Source organism: Oncorhynchus keta, chromosome 10 (assembly GCF_023373465.1).
Source record: "Oncorhynchus keta strain PuntledgeMale-10-30-2019 chromosome 10, Oket_V2, whole genome shotgun sequence".
Taxonomy (NCBI): Eukaryota; Metazoa; Chordata; class Actinopteri; order Salmoniformes; family Salmonidae; genus Oncorhynchus; species Oncorhynchus keta.
In genome coordinates, this window is record NC_068430.1 from 38229096 (window position 1) to 38249581 (window position 20486).

Here is a 20486-nt window from a genome sequence, read left to right on the forward strand (position 1 = left end):
AGCCTAAAACCCCAAACAGCAAGCAATGCAGGTGTAGAAGCACGGTGGCTATAAAAAAACTCCCTAGAAAGGTCGGAACCTAGGAAGAAACCTAGAGAGGAACCAGGCTATGAGGAGTGGCCAGTCCTCTTCTGGCTGTGCCGGGTGGAGATTATAACAAAACATGGTCAAGATGTTATATCTTTGTTATTCTTGTTAAATTATTATTATTCATTGTTGAATATATATTGGACTGCTATTATTATTGTTGTCGCTAGGTAAATGACCTGTGCTATTGAGTCAGATTGAGTGTATTCAGTGTGACTGTGGAGATTTAGTCACAATAGTGTGTTCAGTGGTCCGTGGCTCAGGCCCCTCTTGGGCTCCCAGATCCTTGGCCCTAGTCCCACAGTTCAGGCATTGTAAACATTAAGCAAAGGCCAAGGATTCATACTGATATCCCCGAAGGTGCACAGCCTTCTGCTGCATGTGTGTTTGTGTATGTCTGCTAGGTAATGACTGTTTCAGTGTGTGTGTGTGTGTGTGTGTGTGTGTGTGTGTGTGTGTGTGTGTGTGTGTGTGTGTGTGTGTGTGTGTGTGTGTGTGTGTGTGTGTGTGTGTGTGTGTGTGTGTGTGTGTGTGTGTGTGTGTGACTTTAAATGAAAAGAGAATCTAGGACCATAGAACATGAGAGCATGTTGGGACTGAGAAGAAAAACAAACGAATTGGCATTTATGCCCCCCCCTTCCCCTCTGACACACATGCGCACACACATGCAAAGTTGGGTGGGCAGTTGTTTGTTTTTAAAGGAAGAGGAATATGCATAACGGGAGATATGGGAATAGTCAAGGAAATGAAACATCCAAGAACAGTAAGGTGACAGACGAAGAGTGAAGGGGGAGAGTGAGAGACAAAGAAAGAGAGAGAGAGAGAGAGAGAGAGAAGAGAGAGAGAGAGAGAGAGAAGGAAAGAGAGAGGAGGGGGGCTGAGAAGCTGAAACCTAAGCTTTCTGGACTCTATTTTCCATTCCTTCAGGCATTCTGTGGCTTGTAAAAAAATGCACTGTATATTTGAAGTGTTGGATCACGTGACAGGGAGGGTTTGTAAATCAAAGTGCATAATGATTTCAGTAGGGGAGAGAGAGGGAGCAAGAAGAGAGTGAGTGAGTGAGTGATCAAGGGAAAGAGAGAGAGGGATAGAGAGCGAGAGAGAGAGAGAGAGAGAGAGAGAGAGAGAGAGAGAGAGAGAGAGAGAGAGAGAGAGAGAGAGAGAGAGAGAGAGAGAGAGAGAGAGAAAAAAGGGAGAGGAAGGCAGAATGCAACAGGCTGTGCTTTATCTTCGCTCTGAGAGGGACTTCTGACTGATGAACTGAACTCTACTACACATAACTCAATCCACTATCTTCCTTCATTCGTCCATCTGTACTCCAGACACACTGCAGAGCTGGTGAGTTTGGGTTTCGGATTGAACTTTACAGACCGTCTCTCTTTTTCCTGTTTTTTCTTTGTTTCTGAGTCTTTCTTTGGAGTGAGAGAGAAAGAAAGAGAAAGAGAACATGTCAGAGCAGGACTGAGACAAGAGTTTGTGTGTGTGTGTGTGTGTGTGTGTGTGTGTGTGTGTGTGTGTGTGTGTGTGTGTGTGTGTGTGTGTGTGTGTGTGTGTGTGTGTGTGTGTGTGTGTGTGTGTGTGTGTGTGTGTGTGTGTGTGTGTGTGTGTGTGTGTGTGTGTGTGTGTAGATGATTGAAACAGAGACTGCTTGTGTGTGTTTGGGGAGGAATGGGACTCTACAAGGGGAGAGTTTGAGTTTCCTGAGGACAGCTTTAATTGAGAACAGATTTAAAGAGAGAGAAGGAGGTAAACTAGTGAGAAAGACAAGAGATCGCCTCTTTCTTGTGCTTGACCGTTGTTACAAGTGTGAGTAGATGTGTAGAATTGTATGCATGAGTGTGTGATATGTTTTTTTTACGTGTTCTTGTGTGTGTTTGCTGATTGTATGACAACTTTATAGTTTCCTCATCAAACGCTTACATTCTTAATGTGACAAACTGGCATGACATGAGCACTGCGTTGCATGACACGATATGTGAAAAACCTTGAATCTATGCACAAACTGTTGTCTCAGTAGTGATCAAAGTGATTCCTCATTCCATTTGAATATTCTCACATGGCATCGGCCGCACTAATGTTATGTTAAAGGGACGTGCACTGCATGTCAGTGTAATACACCTTCATAATGCACTTTCTTCCCCATGTCATGATATATGTGCACCGAGTGAACAAAACATTAAGAACACCTGCTCTTTCCATGGCAGACTGACCAGGTGAATCCAGGTGTAAGCTATGATCCCCTATTGATGGCACTGGCTAAATACACTTAAATCAGTGAGGATGAAGGGGAGGAGACAGGTTAAAGAAGGATTTTTAAGCCGTGAGTCAAGTGAGACATGGACTGTGTATGTGTGCCATTCAGAGCATGAATGGGCAAGAACAAAATATTGAAGTGCTTTTGAACGGGGTATGGTAGTAGGGGACCGGTTTGTGTCAAGAAATGCAACACTGCTGGGTTTTTCATGCTCAATAGTTTCCCGTGTGTATCAAGAATAGTCCACCACCCAAAGGACATCCAGCCAACTTGACACAACTTTGGGAAGCATTGGAGTCAACATGGGCCAGCATCCTTGTGGAACGCTTTCAACTCCTTGTGGAGTCCAAGCCCCAACAAGTTGAGGCTGTTCTGAGGGCAAAAGGGGGATCTGAAACTCAATATTATGAAGGTGCTCTTAATGTTTGGCATACTCAGTGTATGTCAGTGTAATTCCATCTCAATGTCTTTATAGTATGGGTCCTTATATGTCAGTATATTTCCTCCCCATGTTATGGTCACACCCAGCATAAAGTAGCACAGACCTATTAAGCAGTGACTACGCTAGGATTAGACAGAGCCTCTACTTTGCCCACAGGCTGCTCAATCATATTGTGAATTGTCACTCTCGGCAGATGCTTCATCAGTCATGCAAATGGCTGGAGCTGGTCTGGTCTGGTCTGGTCTGCTCTGGTGTGTGTGTGTGTGTGTGTGTGTGTGTGTGTGTGTGTGTGTGTGTGTGTGTGTGTGTGTGTGTGTGTGTGTGTGTGTGTGTGTGTGTGTGTGTGTGTGTGTGTGTGTGTGTGTGTGTGTGTGTGTGTGTGTGTGTGTGTGTGTGTGTGTGTGTGTGTGTGCGTGCATGCGTGCGTGTGTGTGTCGGTGCGTGCTTGCGTGCGTGTGTGTGTGTGTATATGCCCTTATGTGTATGTGCATGTGTGTGTGTTTGTGTGTGTGCACTGTGCAGTAGTCCTGTCACATAACACATAAGGTTATGTAAACAGGTTACGGAGGTGCAATTATACAAGCGACATGGAAACATTGAAACGACGTGATTTGAATATCGGGAGATGACTGAGAGCCGTGTGCGTCTGATCTCTGTTTCCTTCTGGTGTGCAGTGTGTGTGTGCGTGTGTGAAAGAAAAAACAAACTCTTTGACCCCATGTAGTAAACCTTCAGTACATGGTGTCACATGTACCTCCATCCTCTCTCAGCAACAACCTGCAACCGTTTGAGGATCCTCAGTTTGGGTTTATTTGACAGGAAAAGTGAAACTAAGTGTTTTACAAACATTTGTGAGTCACTCATACAGTGGGGATAGGCACAATTCTTGTCAAAAACAACATGTCCCCATCAATTTTATTAAAAATAGATTCGGTTATATTATTGAATCGAATTTGTTTAGATTAAACTTTTACTATCTATTACTTTGTGTACAAAGCTGTGGTGTAACTGTTGTGTTCCGTCTTGCTGTGATATAATGCTGATCAGTAACACTCAGCAGCTCAGTGTTCTGACCTCAGTGTGCTGATCTATGGAGTACAGCTCTATGCAATGCTTATCCTGCCCTTTGCCAATGTAGCGGATGCCCGACAAATCTATTCCAGATTCATTTTCCTAATGTCTGGTGGAATGTTAGTCAGCACATCTAGTAACTATCTTGGCATGGAGAGACGAGGAGGAGGAGAAGGAAGAAGAAGAGGCAGCAAATAGAGCACAGACAGGGCACAAAGGTTTAATGTGGCTAAGCACCACATTAAATGCTGGTTTGTGTCCACACACACTAATAAAAACACACATTCACTATAGTAACACACTCTCTCTCCCTCATCTACACTAACAAGCACTCACAGTCTCACTGCAGAATTAGACGTTTATCCCACTTTTCTCCAAATGTCACATTTCAAAGTTGCTCTAAACGTCAAATTTAGAAGGTTAAGGTTTTGGATAGAGTTAAAACATTACGTTTAGGCACTCATTCTGAATGGTTAAGGTAAGGGTTAAGGTCTGGGGTAGGGTAGGGTTAAAGCAACAACAACAAAAACAACCTAGACGTCAAATTTCGAAGTCAAGCTTAAGTGACCTGCCTAATGAACAAACACACACACACACACACACACACACACACACACACACACACACACACACACACACACACACACACACACACACACACACACACACACACACACACACACACACACACACACACACACACGTTTCCCTAAGAGATCAACACAACACACTAGTGTGTCCCACCAGAGCGAGACCAGCCAGTTCCAGTAAAAGCATTGTGTGTACAGATGTAGGATCTTAATTTGATCACTCTTTTGTTGCTGACAATGCAAACTTGTAGTGTATTTTTATGGGGGTAAAATACAAAAAATACACTTTCAAATTTCAGACTTGATTTTCCGTAACAATAAATGTAACCCCTACAAAAATTACAATTGATTATAATCCACATAGTAATTAATATTTCCTGTTGGGTCAGCATAATTCTTCTGCTGTAGCAAACTGGCTCAAGTTAAGATCCTGTCTGTGAAGTGTTTGGCAGACAGCATGGTCGGAGTGTGTCTAAATATACTCCACGGAGAGTCCCTTTCTTTTATTCTCTATCACCACAACTCTGTGTCAGACTGGATCTCTCTCTCTCTGTGTGAGTGAAGTCAGTGGAGATTTACTAGAACCATTCCTCACTGTATATGTGATGTGTCTGAGTGAGTACTCGTGTCTTTGTGTGCTAGTGATCCTGGTATTTATGAGAATGTGTCTATGAACTGGCAATCTTGTGTATAGTCACTGTGAATTGCACCGTTCAGTTTAAATGTGTAGTTAGCTGTTAGCTCTTTTGTGTGTTTTTGCGTGTGTATTGTGTGTGCGTGTCTGGGGGTGTAGATGTAGGATCTTAATTTGAGCCAGTTTGCTCCAGCAGGAAAAGAATCCAGGAAAATTATCCTGCAACAGGGTGATTAAATTAAGGTCCTACATCTCTATAAATTTGAAGTCAGAGATCCAAACACTTAGAGTGGTTTTCATCACCCTGTAATTTTCTCAGACCAAAGATATTGGGAGGAGTGTCAACTAATCGCCCTGAGCAACAATACTCTCAATCCCATCAAACCCTCAGGTCACCCACTAGCAACCAACAGGAAGGCACAGGTCTAGGATCAGTTTACACTCTCTAAACCCTAACCTTAATGATCAGGGTGGGCTAAACGGACTAACTATGCCAATGACTGCCATCTCTATAATGGCCATTTAGTTAGCCCCATTCCCTGATTCACATACTGTATGGGGGTTAGTTTGGTTAGAATATACAGTACATAATGTATACTGTACATATGTGTATGGACCTCTGAAGTCTGGAAATGTAATAATTTGTGGAGCCCAATTTATTTCAAATAATGTATGCTATTGTTAAACTTGTTTTGATAGCATTCGTCTATGACTAAATGTGTTTTTTTTTTGTGTTTGTTTTATGATCAAACTCACCTTACCTGCCAGACTGATGTTTCTTGTCCTGTCTGCCCATACACTTTAGATACATTCCCAGTAAACACACATGTATAAAAATGTATACAAGTGTGTCTAAGTAATATTCTCTCACACATCTTTCACACGCACACAAAGAGAGATTCATGACACACCTGCAGTGTTTGTGCGTAGGTTATTACCGCCTAACTCCTTTAACTGCCTTGCCATCTCTGTGTCTTTGTTCCCTTCGCTTTGCAAGGCAGGGCCCTCAGTAGGAGAATGTTGTCTCTCTCCTCTCTTTCTTCTTTCTCTCTCTCTGTTTCATGGTCTCCACTCGTCTGTCAACACAAAGCATTTCTCATTACCTCTCTCTCTCTATATTTCGCTCTCGCCCCCCCACCTGCCTGTCTGTCCATACCAACCCACTTTCAAACTCTCCTCTTTTGAGGTGCTGAACAGAACAAATAGTAGATGGCAAATATAATTTCCATACTGTATCTGACAATAAAAAAAAATCATAATTAGTGCGCAACAGCAGATTGTGAGAATGTTGAGAAATACAGTATGTCATCATCAGAAATAGGGGAATTGTAAATCAGTTGGATATTGTATAAAAAAAAAGATACAATGGGTGGATCTAATCCTGAAGGCTGATTGGTTAAAAGCACATTCCAGCCAGTGTCTTTTCCACAAGTTAACACTGGCTAAATCTATCATGTTAAAATGCCTATCTACTCTGTTAATCTGACTGTGCAATCCACTGTCTCATCAGGCCACTTAAGCAAGTTATAAACAAGTTATAAACTTAAAAATCTCCACTATAAAAAGGAGTCGGGATGAGACAGACAGACAGGTCGGCAGTGTTTCTCAGCCAGTTGAAATCTTGAATTAGCTGGTATCATTTTTATGGATATAGTTTTCAGTCTTTCCAGCTTCAGTTGTAAGTGATTATGTTAGCTGTGTCATTGGCCTCTGAACAACAGTGTCCTGATAAGAGAGCACATGTTCTATGCCAGACGAAATCCCACCTCATTTGCTCATTGTTATGGATGTATCCAAGTAAATGTCACTAGAAAACAGCTTAAACAAATGCAAAAGCAGCTACTGTTGTTATTCTGGCTGCACTGTTTGACGTGACCGTAAGTTAGCCGTAGTTAGCCGTAGTTAGCTCGTGAGCAAACAAGGGATAAGAATGTTGCCAGCCAGTAAGGCAATGGAACATTTAGAATGAACGTCTGTGTCCATAGATACAGAACGAAAAGACTGAACGACTGGGTCGGGTCTCAGGAAACCGAACCGATAGAACGAACAACCAACCGGCTTGGGTAGCAACTCTAGATCTGTGTCGAGACTATGTCTTGTGGAAGGATGAAATAGTATGAATTTATTCACAAAAATTATGTTTTTAAATCAAATATGTCAATCATTGTTTGAATATGTTGGTAACCTGTTGTATAAAAGTGATAATGCCCCTGAAGCCGGTGTTTGGAGGATATATTGGCACAGGTGTTGTTAGGCCCGAGACGAAGTCGGCTTCTGTGGCATTAAACATAGCACGGTGTTATACACCTTTCATTGTGCATTCATTTTGTTTTTAGACATCTTTCACCACATAACCATTAATCAAAATATACATTTACTGTGAAATATAATGAGTACATTGGTTTAATCACCAAAACACATATCTTCTCAATTTAGTTATCTTAACAACCAGTTACATGGAATCCAATAGCAAGGAAGGTAAGATTTGTCACGCCGTCCTCCTCTTCATCTGAAGAGGAGAGGCGAGAAGGATCGGAGGACCAAAATGCAGCGTGATATGTGTTCATCATGAATTTTAATAAAGAAAATACTGAACACTGACACACTATACAAAAACAGTAAACAAAATAACAACCGTGAAGCTAATGCGAGCTACGCTGAAACAAGCCATCAACATAGACAATCACCCTCAAACAAACAGTGCAACCCAGGCTACCTAAGTATGATTCTCAATCAGAGACAACTAATGACACCTGCCTCTGGTTGAGAACCATACTAGGCCGAAACATAGAAATCCCCAAATCATAGAAAAACAAACATAGACTGCCCACCCAACTCACGCCCTGACCATACTAAATAAATACAAAACAGAGGAAGTAAAGGTCAGAACGTGACAAAGATACATGTTTCAAAATTGCCCTTTGAATGTAGTATGCTACACAGTACTGTAAATTACATTAAACTGTTTTCCCAATATGCACTAATATTGACTGAATATTACATTTCCAGAATTTTGACCCCATGTGTGATCAAAGGTGTGGTGATTGAAGACAGATTTCACAATGAAATGAAATGAATAAAATGGCAGTAAATATCATGTTGTCACTTTGGATAAAAGTGTCTGCTACGTAAAAGGCATCAATCACAGTATTGCAGCACTCTATTGGCCAATGCAAAACAGTAAAGCACATGCTTCAAGAGATCTTTGCAAATGCATTGAAATGGAAATACAAAAATATCTCATTTACATAAGTGTTCACACCCCTGAGTCAATACTTTGTAGAATCACCTTTGGCAGTGATCACACCTGTGAGTCTGACTGGGTAAGTCTCTAAGAGCTTTCCACACCTGGCTTGTGCAGCATATTTTCATGATTATTTTCAGAATTCTTCAAGCTCTGTCAAATTGGTTGTTGATCATTGCTAGACAACCATTTTCAGGTCTTGCCATACATGTTCAAGTATTGGATTTAAGTCAAAACTGTAACTTGGCCATTCAGGAACATTCACTGTCTTCTATGGTAAGCAACTCCAGTGTAGATTTGGCCTTTGGTCCTGCTGAAAGGTGATTTCCCCTCCCAGTGTCTGGTGGAAAGCAGACTGAACCAGGTATTCCGCTAGGATTTTGCCTGTGCTTAGCTCCATCCCTGAGCGATTTCTTCCTCTCCGACAACTGAGTCAGGAAGGACGCCTGTATCTTAGTAGTGACCTGGTGTATTGATACACCATCCAAAGTGTAATTAATAACTTCACCATGCTCAAAGGAATATTTAATGACTCTTTATTTTTACCCATCTACCAATAGGTACCCTTCTTTATGAGTCTGGAAAACCTCCCTGGTCTTTTGTTTTGGTTGAATCGTTTTTTGAAATTCATTGGTCGACTAAGGGACCTTACAGATCATTGTATATGTGTGGGGTACAGAGATGAGGCAGTCATTCAAAAGTCATGTTAAACACTGTTATTGCACACAGAGTCTATGCAACTTATTATGTGACTTGTTACGCATATTTGTACTCCTGAACATGTTAAGGCTTGCCATAACAAAGGGGTTGAATACTTATTGACTCAAGACATTTCAGCTTTTAATTTTATATTCATTTGTAAATATTTTGAAAAACTATTTTTTAATTTCTTTACTTAAGGTGAAGTTAAATCATAATAGTCATCATCATAGAGGTACATTTGAGTATATATAATACTTTTTATGTTTCTACAGATGTAGGACTTTAATCTGATCCAGTTTGCTACAGCAAGAAAATAATCCTTCAGCAACAATACATGTGAAGTATTATGTGGATTATGATTAATGGACACTTTCATAGGGGTTGTTGCATGTTTTGTTAGGGCAAATCAAATCTGAAATGTCTAAGTGGAAATAACAAACTTTAGAAGGCTTTTTAAAACTCAAATTTTCTACAAGTCTGATTTTCCTGCTATGCAGGAGAATTCTCAGCAGCAAAAGAGTGATCAAATTGATTGCAATGATGTTCGTCTGAGGAAGAAGGAGTAGACCAAAGCGCAGCGTGGTACGTGTTCATATTTCCTTGAATTAACTGAACACTAAATACAAAAGAACAAGAGAATAAATGAAAACCGAAACAGTCCCTCCCGTATGGTGCAAACACTGACACGGAAAACAACTCCCCACAACCCATAGTGGGAAAACAGGCTGCCTAAGTATGGTTCTCAATCAGAGACAACGATTGACAGCTTCCTCTGATTGGGAACCATACCAGGACAAACACCTAGAAATATAACACACAGAACCAAAACATCGAATGCCCACCCCAGCTCACGCCCTGACCAAACTAAATGAACATGTGTTGCAATGTGAAACATGTATTTGTAGATGACACACTGATTAAACGTGTTGAAAAAGGTGATGGTATGATTTTGTGTGTTCTACTTTAGTCAATTGAAAATGTGCTTAGAGTTTTGAAACATCTGCCTTTTTGATGATCCATTTAGAGTATTGCACTAATAAGAGTTGTGAAAAGTACCACATACTTGTGAAAATAAATCAAAAGCCATTTCAAACAAGGTAGGCACTACATCAGTAGTTCAGTAGTTATCAGTTTTGAGCAGTTTGATTAAGTGATAGTTAATTGTATTGTTAACAAATTACAAGAAAATCATATCAAAAGTACTATTCAAATTGCATTTTGAATATGTATTCAAATTGTAATTGATTTGGTGCAGTGAACAAGTCACTTTGTGAACGTGTTTGTTGTACACAATCAATTCAAAATGTGCTTCGAGTTTTGAAACATGGGCCATTTTTTTGTGCTTAGAGTTGTGAAAATATACCACGTACTTGTGTAAATTGCACCAAAGCGATTGATTTTATTTTCATTTGAGGGGACAATAGGTACCAGCAATAGTTGAGCATTACTTGCTCAAAATGTAAATGCCTGTTCTTCTCGTTTCCTCTTGTGTGCCAGTATAGTCACAATGGTGTACTGAGTACAGAGAGAGAGAGATGTTGCTCTTTTGTCGAACTTTCAGTCTTTCTCTATGAATATCAATGGCAATTTCATTAAATGATATATTTCCAGAATTGTATTTTCTTGTTTTCCAGCCTGGACGAAACAAACATATTTTTTGTTCGGTAATGATGACGTATTTTCTTTGGTGTTACATAAAGGACTCTTAATGGAAACCATGCAGGAGTGTGGTTCTGCTTTAAGTGTTGAGTTGGAGTGCTTGTTCACTTCTGATACAGGCTATTTAACAGCTCGTCTGTTCTGCATTGTTTAAGAACAACTCTCTTGTGTGTGGCTACTCATCACATTTAACTCTTTCCAAATGAACATTTTCCTCCAAGTAGGACTGTTCTTCTTCATGTTTAAAAAAAATGCTTTATGCTTCACTTTTATTGGTGCACTGCTATTTAGTTCAAAGTCTTTGTCTCATAAGGTACCGTGTTTGGTACTTTAACACTGTGTTTAAGTCTGTTGAATAGTGGTCATTGTCATTGGGTCAGGTTGTATCATCTGGCCACCTGGTGTACCAGTGAAGCTGTCCTCTGTCTGTGTGTTACTTTAATCGCAGCCTCGGGCATGCCTTCAGATCAACAACCACTAGTCCTTTAAACAAAGAAGGTCACCTCTAGTCCTTCCTCTGTGGTGGAACGCAACCCTCGACCCCTGAGAGAGAGAGAGAGAGAGAGAGAGAGAGAGAGAGAGAGAGAGAGAGAGAGAGAGAGAGAGAGAGAGAGAGAGAGAGAGAGAGAGAGAGAGAGAGAGAGAGAGAGAGAGAGAGAGAGAGAGAGAGAGAGAGAGAGAGAGAGAGAGAGAGAGAGAGAGAGAGAGAGAGAGAGAGAGAGAGAGAGAGAGAGAGAGAGAGAGAGAGAGAGAGAGAGAGAAAAACTCCAGCACTAGGGCAGACTGACACAGACCCGTGAGCACAGAGCTAAAAGGTGCCTACTAAATGCCTCGATTAAGAGTGACCCCTGAACCCTATCTGTAGCCTGGAGTGACATGGGGTGACCTCAGTCGCGACCTGGCAACCCCAGAGTCAGCCGGAGGGGTTGGGCTCCCCATAATGGCACCATTGTGCGTTTGATTTAAACATTATTATCATCATTACCGTCATTAGTGCTGTTATTGCAGCCACTATTATGATTAGGCCTGCCATTAAGAGAATAACAGTATTATCGTCACTGGCGTATCTGTAATTACCATTATTTATGGTTAGTAAGTTATTGTAAAGGTTACGACAGTGATTGTAACAGTAACAGTGGTATTATTACAAAGACTGTTATTTTGACATTATGTGGCTAAAGCAAAGCTCAAATGATTGTTTGCAGTGGAAGGTACAGAGGACAGTATAGAAACACATTATAGGCTTGGTTGGATAAAACATATTCCAATTTACATAGGCGGAATTATGAGGCGTGTGAGAAGAAGCAGTACCATCTGTCCGTCTGACAGGGAGAGATACAATGAGATGGCTGTGGCTAGAGGAGACAGGAGCTTGTGAGTGAGAATGTAGACTCAATGGTTACATAGAAACAAAGCAACCATAACGAATGATTATGAGGTGAAAGTTTCCACAATTGGAAGTAAAATGTTCACATGAGGTTAAAGATTTCATTCACACGACAGTGTTTGTGTTAGCACAAGAGTCTAGTTTGCGGCAAAGAAGTTAACAGTCGTAAAAAGGGCATTGTCGTTTTTTAACTTACCATCTTGGTCATAAATAGTATCTAAATATCTGGCTAATAAAGGAAATGTATATGCATAGTTACAACAACAAAAAATAGCAAAGCCAACAATATAATAGCTTTCATAAATTATAGTTATTGTTTGCAAGCCTGGACCACAATCGTAAAAATATTTTGGTTTTACGAGACCGATGGTAGCATGTGTTTTAGAGAGCCAGCTATATGTCAACATAGCTCATATACTATGGCCTTTTATTTTGTCTGGGAAAGAGAGAACATTTAATTGAATTGTGTATTGTTTGTGGGCAAATATATTTTGTGTGTGTGTGTGCATGCGGGCGTGTGTGTGTGTAAGTTTATCAGCATGTCTGTCTGTGCGATTGGCCGTGTGTGTGTGTGTGTGTGTGTGTGTGTGTGTGTGTGTGTGTGTGTGTGTGTGTGTGTGTGTGTGTGTGTGTGTGTGTGTGTGTGTGTGTGTGTGTGTGTGTGTGTGTGTGTGTGTGTGTGTGTGTGTGTGTGTGTGTGTGTGTGCTAATTCAGACACAGCAGACAACACTTCTGCAGAGAGAGGGAAAAACACACACACACACACACCCACATACAAATACAAGGTTATATACTTTTTATTTTTATTTTGACTACATACTTTAACTCCACTTAACAAATAAGCCCATGTTTTTAACTAAAGACGGCATGATTTTACACACTTCTCATTTATCCTGCTTGGGTCGATTTGAGAGGATTGGAGTTTGGGACTTTTTCAGTTTCTCTCCTGCTGCGATTTTAAATTCTCCATCCCTCAGTCTTACTGCGTCAACTGTATGTAGTAGCTGTATAACCTGGCAGTTTTGACAACTGGTAACACATTCTAACCAGTTCTAATACCAGCTCTAATTCCATGTTGGGAAAATATATTAGATCGTAACGTCTTGTTCTATAGAACATTTATGGATTTAATGCTGAATAGTTGAGCTGCATGGGGTTTTACACAAACTGCTTTAGATAGCTGTGAATGCTCCTCAAATCTACATCACTTACACACAGTGATGGTCCGTCTCTGAAATAAGTGAATTAACTTGTATTGTTTCAGTAAAAATATCCAACTGTACACATGGAGATTAAAACCTTAAGCCAGTGGGTGAAACACGTCTGGAGGGCAGAGAGGTGATTTAATAAGTCATTAAAGAATGACTTGGGGTCACAGTGTGCAGTTTTTATGAGTTTGATTAAAGCTCTCTCTGCATGCCCACCCCAGTAATGACCTGGTGTGTGTCGGTGTGTGTGTGTGTGTGTGTGTGTTTAAGTCAGTAGTTAGAGGCATATTAAACCGCGCCTCCATATTACTCAGTGGGTTGCATTCGCCACATGAAAGCTGGATACTTAAAATCACCCAGAGAAGTGTACGCTTCGCCTCACAAACAAGCCGTTGTGTGGGTTTAACTCAGTTGGGGGAAAAAACACATTTTACACTGTACATGGTCCCTGAATAACAAGAGGCAGGTGCAGTTGGTAACACTGGTAACACTACTTGTGATTAACTTCAGGCAGGCTTTTATTGTTTGTTTTCTTTGTTAAGGAAAATATCCAAAGGTCATTGTTATATATCCAGTGGCTGGTGTTATTTGTAACCTTTATTTAACTACACAAGTCAGTTAAGAACAAATTCTTATTTACAATGACGGCCTACGCCGGATGACGCTGAGCCAATTGTGCGCCTCCCTATGGGACTTCCAATCACGGCTGGTTGTGATACAGCCTGGATTTGAACCAGGGTGTCTGTAGTGATGCCTCGAGCACTGAGATGAAGTGCCTTAGACTGCTGTGCCTTAGACCGCTGCGCCACTCGGGAGCCCAAAATCAAGCCTATGCTATACAGTATAAATATATGTATACATTTTATATGTCTAGCCGTTCGACCAATGTCAAATACTTCTGTAAAATAAACATTTTCACGAGAACCAGTGTGAAGAGAGGCAATAAATGTTTTTTTTTGTTTGGTGTGTGTTGAGGTCTGCCCTTCAGTTAAAGGTCTTTTTGGAAAAGAGAGGGTGGAATGGAAAACCTCCGACACACACACACCAAAGCTGCTTTTAATTCCTCTGCATTCGGAAAGGTGGGCGTCAGTTACCTGTGCACCCCTCGGGCATGTGTGTGTGTGTCTGTGTGTGTGTGTGTGTGTGTGTGTGTGTGTGTGTGTGTGTGTGTGTGTGTGTGTGTGTGTGTGTGTGTGTGTGTGTGTGTGTGTGTGTGTGTGTGTGTGTGTGTGTGTGTGTGTGCGTGTGCGTGAAGAGTGGCAGGTTGAGTCAGGTCGGGACTTGGGGTAATGGACTTGAGGGTGATGGTGGGCGATGAGATCACTGAGACAACACCCCTTTGCCCCCTCCACACACACCGTTTTTGTACGTGTGTGTGTCTCAGCAGGGCCAGACGGCCCAGTCTGAACCGACCCACCCGGGCCTCATAAAGGCAGCATTGAGGCCTGGAAGCTCAGAAACGCACAGCACCGCTTTTGTTGCCCTGCCCAAGGTGTGTTACCCCTGGAGGGAGAGAGAGAGAGGCTCCCCTGGCTGGTGTGACTCATTAGAGAAAATGCAACAGTTCTCTGGGTTGGAGGCTCATTATTTTGTGTGTTTATTGGGGGAAATAAACCGTTTCTTTATTTTTATGTACGTTTTTCATCAGCCAGTTCGCTCCCTCCCTCTTTCTTCACCAAAGTCCCCTCTTTCTCTTCTCAATCCAGCTCCCAATGTGGGAGTAATTAATGAAACGCTACTCACCTCTTACGAACGGAGAAAAGGCTCAGTGCCTTCCAGATGCCTGAAACAAACTCTTTCTTTCTCTCTCTCTCTCTCTTTTTCCCTCTGTTTTCTATCGTCTTTCGCTTTTCACCACTTTCTTTTTTCCTTCCCTGCCTTTCTTTCTTTCCTTCTTTTATTCTCTTTCTTTCATAGTACTAGAGAGACTTGGCTCTTGTGTTGTGATCAGTAAGGGAGCCCATTGCAAGTGAAGAAGCAACACCAGGGCTGTCTGTGGTGTGGTTCCTCTCAACAGATCTCGTAATAACTTCATCTCTCCTCCATACTTCACCTCTTCAGGGTCAATTTGAGATAGCGATGGAGCTTCCGACTGACCCTGGTTCCCACCAAACACTTCCCCATAAGGATGCTTAATAAAGTCAATGATTGTGTATCTGTGCGGGAGTGAGTATGTGTGTCTGAAGGGATGTCTTTGCACCACTTACTTTCATTTGTATATTGGACTCCCGTCTATGTCACTCATACAATCCCACCTACTCAATTATTTATTTTGTTGCCCATACTTCTTACTATAAGAGATTCTTTGTCTCTGGCGCACAAAAGCCTTTTTTCTCTCTCAGTGAAAATATTTGGAGGAGAAATTGGCCGGCGCAGAGAAGTGCTGAAACCCCTGAAGATCCAAACATTTAAAGAAAATATGTCAATAAGAGAATTTATGGCTTGAAAAACAATTGTGAGATAGTTCATGCTTTTGTTTGCGTGCACATGCATACATGTGTGTGGTTGAGGAATAATGACTAATGAGCTACAAGGCATGGTTATTCAGAACAGAACACAACAAGACAAAAAGCAAACAAAACAACACGACCATAACATCCCGTAAACCTCCGGGTCAGAGCTCGGCCTAACAGCAGACCTGATGGAACAAATAGAACAATGAGAAGCAGATTCAAATCCTGGCAGAGGGATGTATTTGGTGGACTGATTGGAAACGGTTGAGAGGGAGGTTTAGGGATGGAGGAAGAGGTGGTTAGAGCAGGGGAGGGGATAGAAACAGGAAGAGGAGAAAGAGAGAGGGTATCTATGACAGTTGTGATGATAGATGGGGCAGGGTATTGATAGGGGGCGTAGAGGATCCACTGGGTTGATTTAGTGGATCGAATGTCTTGGGTAGAAGGGTTAATCCTATGTGTATAGTGCAGGGGGGTACAGTGTGACCTGAACAGGAAAAACGCAGGGCCCTATGTATTGTATATGGTATATGGTATAGGAAAGCACACGTGCGTGAGTGGTGTGTGTGTCCTTTCTGTAACGTGGCTGGGTTGGCCAGCCGGCCTGGCCCCACATGTGGAACAGTTTACTGGAATGGAACTCTAAATTAGCGGTGCCCCGCTGCAGTAGGCTGTAATTAGCTAGCTCTGTGAACATGGGAGACAGACAGACAGACAGACAGACAGACAGACAGACAGACAGACAGACAGACAGACAGACAGACAGACAGACAGACAGGGGAAGGAGGAAGAAAATAATACAAGTATGTGTTTGCGCTGATGGGTCCGTTTTCAGGGGTTGTGTGTGTTATGGCCTCTTTGTGTACATTTATGTATGAGTGCATGCTTGTGCTCTTGCTCAGTATGCCACCCTACTGCCCCTGCAGTGCCCCCCAGTGCGTGGAACAGGTCACTGCAGAGTGAGTGTGTGTGTGAGTGTGTTTTTCCACTGTACATGTTAATCCATGGACATGTTCTTCCCTGTTTTGAGACGGTACTGTGAGTTCCTCACCCTTCCCTCCCTCTGCTCCTCTCTCCTCTCTCATTCTCCCTCTCCCCTCTTTCTCTCTCTTTCTATCTCTCTCCTTCTCACCCACCTTCTCACTCCCCCTCTCCCCTCCTCTCTCTCTCTCCCTCTCCCTCTCCCTCTCCCCCTCCCTCTCCCCCCCTCTCTCTCTCACTCCATCTCTCCCTCTCCTTATTCCTCTCTCTCCCTCCCTCTCCCTCTCCCCCTCCTCCTCCTCTCTCTCTCTCTCTCTCTCTCTCTCACACTATGATTCATAAGCTGCAGCATGCCCAAAACAACACTGCATTCTTTGGCTCCTGTGTGTGAACCACAGATCTACCGGCGAGAATGTGACCCCATCCACTCATCACATCACTCTGTGGGGGGTGGGATGGTACACCAGGAGGAGATACGGAGGGAGGGAGAAAGGGAGAGTTACAATGATAGATAGAGGAAATAATTTGATCTGACAAGGTACATCTTCTGCTGCTTTCTGTGTATCTGACCCAGAAGATGGGGGGGGGGCACACTTAACCCATGTTGTAATGGATTAAGTGTGTTGGGCAGAGCAGCCACAGTTTCAGGCTGGCAGAGAAAACACAGAGACTCTTTATAGTGGAGTTGGGCTGATTTAAATCAGATGGCATTGCACTGTTTGGAAGCCTTTCTCTGCTCTGTCTCATCCTCTCAGTCCTACTTTGTACTTATTTTCCCTAGAAATGTCGCTGTCTCTCATTCTCTGCCCACTGCTGTCTTCAACATATCCCATATTCCCTTTATTCCTCATCATTCACTTTTCTTCTTACCATCTTTTGACTCAGCTACAGTTTCTCCATGAATGATGCCATCCCTCTTATGTTTGTAACAGACGTCTCATTGGATCATATATTGATGCATTTGGATTGAGGCTGTGTAGCCTACTTTAAACTGACAGGCATTGTAACTAACCTCCTATTCTCTCTTCTTTCCCTCTAGAGAGCGTAGATCTGAGGCAGTGTTGCCCAGGCTTGGTGTCTCGTCTGTGGGTCCCACCTCAGCTCATCATCCTTCCTCAGCCCTGTACTCTCCAGGCCCGCAGGACCAACCCCAATAAGACCACTGCCTGAGCGGGACAGTGGACCGGAGCTATCCTGGACCGGAATTATCCTCTCAACGCCATGGCAACCAATAGGGAACGGCAGGTGGGTCACATGACTGGCTTTTCACCTGCTGTCTACCCCTTTGCCTTCAACTCCATGAGGAGCCACTCCCCCTTCGACCTGCTGGCCAATAGCAGCCTGTTTGGACGATTTGGGGCAGACCTACCGAAAGAGATGGCTGCATTGTGTAAGTACTGTTAATCATATTCTCCATATTCAATACATAATGTATACACACACACAATAACATACTCAAAACGACACCCTTTTGCGATATCTTACTCAGTCACAACTCTTGGGATGGATTGGGATGGAGAGAGAGAGAGAGAGAGAGAGAGAGAGAGAGAGAGAGAGAGAGAGAGAGAGAGAGAGAGAGAGAGAGAGAGAGAGAGAGAGAGAGAGAGAGAAGAAAGAAAACAAGAGAGATTGAGAGAGAGAACAGAGAGAGAGAGAGAGAGAGAGAGAGAGAGAGAGAGAGAGAGAGAGAGAGAGATTATGAGAGAGAGAGAGAGAGAGAGAGAGAGAGAGAGAGAGAGAGAGAGAGAGAGAGAGAGAGAGAGAGAGAGAGAGAGAGAGAGAGAGAGAGAGAGAGAGAGAGAGAAAGAAAGAAAACAAGAGAGATTGAGAGAGAGAGAGCGAGAGATAGAGATAGATAGATAGAAAGAGAGAGGATTAGAGAGAGAGGGAGAGAGAGAGAGAGAGAGAGAGAGAGAGAGAGAGAGAGAGAGAGAGAGAGAGAGAGAGAGAGAGAGAGAGATTAGAGAGAGAGAGAGAGAGAGAGAGAGAGAGAGAGAGAGAGAGAGAGAGAGAGAGAGAGAGAGCACCTTTGTGACCTGCCACAAGAAAAAGGGCAAGAAGAACAAACATCAGAGAGAGAGAAAGAAAGAAAACAAGAGAGATTGAGAGAGAGAGAGAGAGAAAATAGATAGATAGATAGATAGAGAGAGAGAGAGAGAGAGAGAGAGAGAGAGAGAGAGAGAGAGAGAGAACAAAAACAGCCCTTCCAGGAAAGCAGGGTTTTTCCATGTGGTAAAGCAGGCAGGCAGGCAGGGGGGGGGGGTGCAGGCAATGGGTTGGCAGGGTACAGGGCCGGGGCCAGCCTGGCCTCTCTCTAGTCTGAAGGCAGCAGGAAGAACAAGTGTCCCTTTATGAGCTGGCTTTACAGAGGTGAATCAAATTATAACATATAAAAAACAACATGAAAAGAGAGGGATTAGAGAGAGAGGGGGGAGAGGTTTGAAACAGTTTCTTGTTTTTGAATGGGTGAGCCAGTGGGGCTGTCAGAGTTTCCACACAAGTTCAAAGGGGGTGCTGTTGTCCAGAGAGAGAGAGAGAGAGAGAAGAAAGAGAGAGAAAGAGAGTACTCCCATATCTATGTGCAGCACGATTTGTGACCTGTTGCCACAAGAAAAAGGGCAACCAGAGAAGAACAAACATCATTGTAAATACAACCCATATTTATGTTTATTTATTTTCCCTTTTGTACTTTAACTATTTTCACATAATATGACATTTGTAATGTCTTTATACTTTGGATAATGTTTACTGTTAATGTAATGTTTACTGTTAGTGTAATGTTTACTGTTAATATGTATTGTTTATTTCACTTTTGTTTATTATCTACTTCACTTGCTTTAGCAATGTTAACATATGTTTCCCATGCCATTAAAAGCTCTTAAATTGAATTGAATTGAGAGTAGAGAGAGGAGAGAGAGATAAGAGATAGTTTGATAAATGTAGGTAAACTTGAACTTTTTTCGCAAGAACTTATACAGGAAACTAACCTCAACATTAAAACCTTCAATCCAAATCAAATTTCCATACCTAAAACCAAAACCTGCAGAAGAAAGACAGCAGAACCTGGAAATACCATCCAACACCAAACTGAGTGATTCATATTCAGTCTGAAGCTACTTCTGAAGCCAAAAAGTAAAAGACAATAATAATTTTGTTATATAATGCAAAGTAAATAAGTATACTAAGCTACCAAGCTGCTAGGACAGAACAGACCTGGCAGCACCTTCAATTAGCACTGAAGTGTGAAGTCAGATGTGTGAAAACTCTTGAGCCCAACAATGGCAGGAGAGTCTCACAGCCCCCACCTCCACCCTACCCAGATGCAGAGGCCTTTGAAGCCCCAATGGCGTATCCCTGTCCTGAGGTCATTACAATACAGTACCACATGGATATGAAAAATAACTCTGCAAGGAATAAGTACAACAACAAAAAAGCTCCTCAAGGACAATCCAGAGACACTATTTGCTGACTGCTACAAAGAGGATAATGTAAGCAACTTCAATTTCCACCCACATCCTCCCATGGCACAGTGCTATAAGAGCACACTACCCCTATGTCAAGGGAGAGGATATTGGCCCAGGGTGGAAACTCAGAATACTAGACATTGAGGAAACTTAAACAACCTCTGTCAACGTGTACAAGTCTGGGACAGTAATGGTGCAGGGCATCCTCATGCAGTTCCAGCAGGACTTTTACAGGATCAAAGAGAGCACACCGCAGGAAAATCTCTCTCTCTCTGTGACGACTCCCCCATCCTGAGTGAGTCTGATCAC

General features: G+C 42.4%; 1 protein-coding gene across 2 annotated transcripts in view; it reads left to right on the forward strand.

Annotated features, from left to right (window-relative positions):
* The first annotated feature begins 948 nt into the window (after positions 1–948).
* Positions 949–20486, forward strand: part of LOC118388652 (retinoic acid receptor gamma-A-like) — a 73839-nt gene continuing 54301 nt past the window's right edge. The window contains exons 1-2 of one of the 2 annotated variants that reach the window (XM_052526962.1): positions 949–1425; positions 17753–18103. In XM_052526962.1, the coding sequence (XP_052382922.1) occupies positions 17935–18103 (169 nt within the window). In that variant the 5' untranslated portion in view covers positions 949–1425; positions 17753–17934. Of the gene's footprint in view, positions 1426–1770; positions 1894–17752; positions 18104–20486 lie in introns of those variants that run through there. The other variant, XM_052526963.1, reaches the window with a different exon arrangement.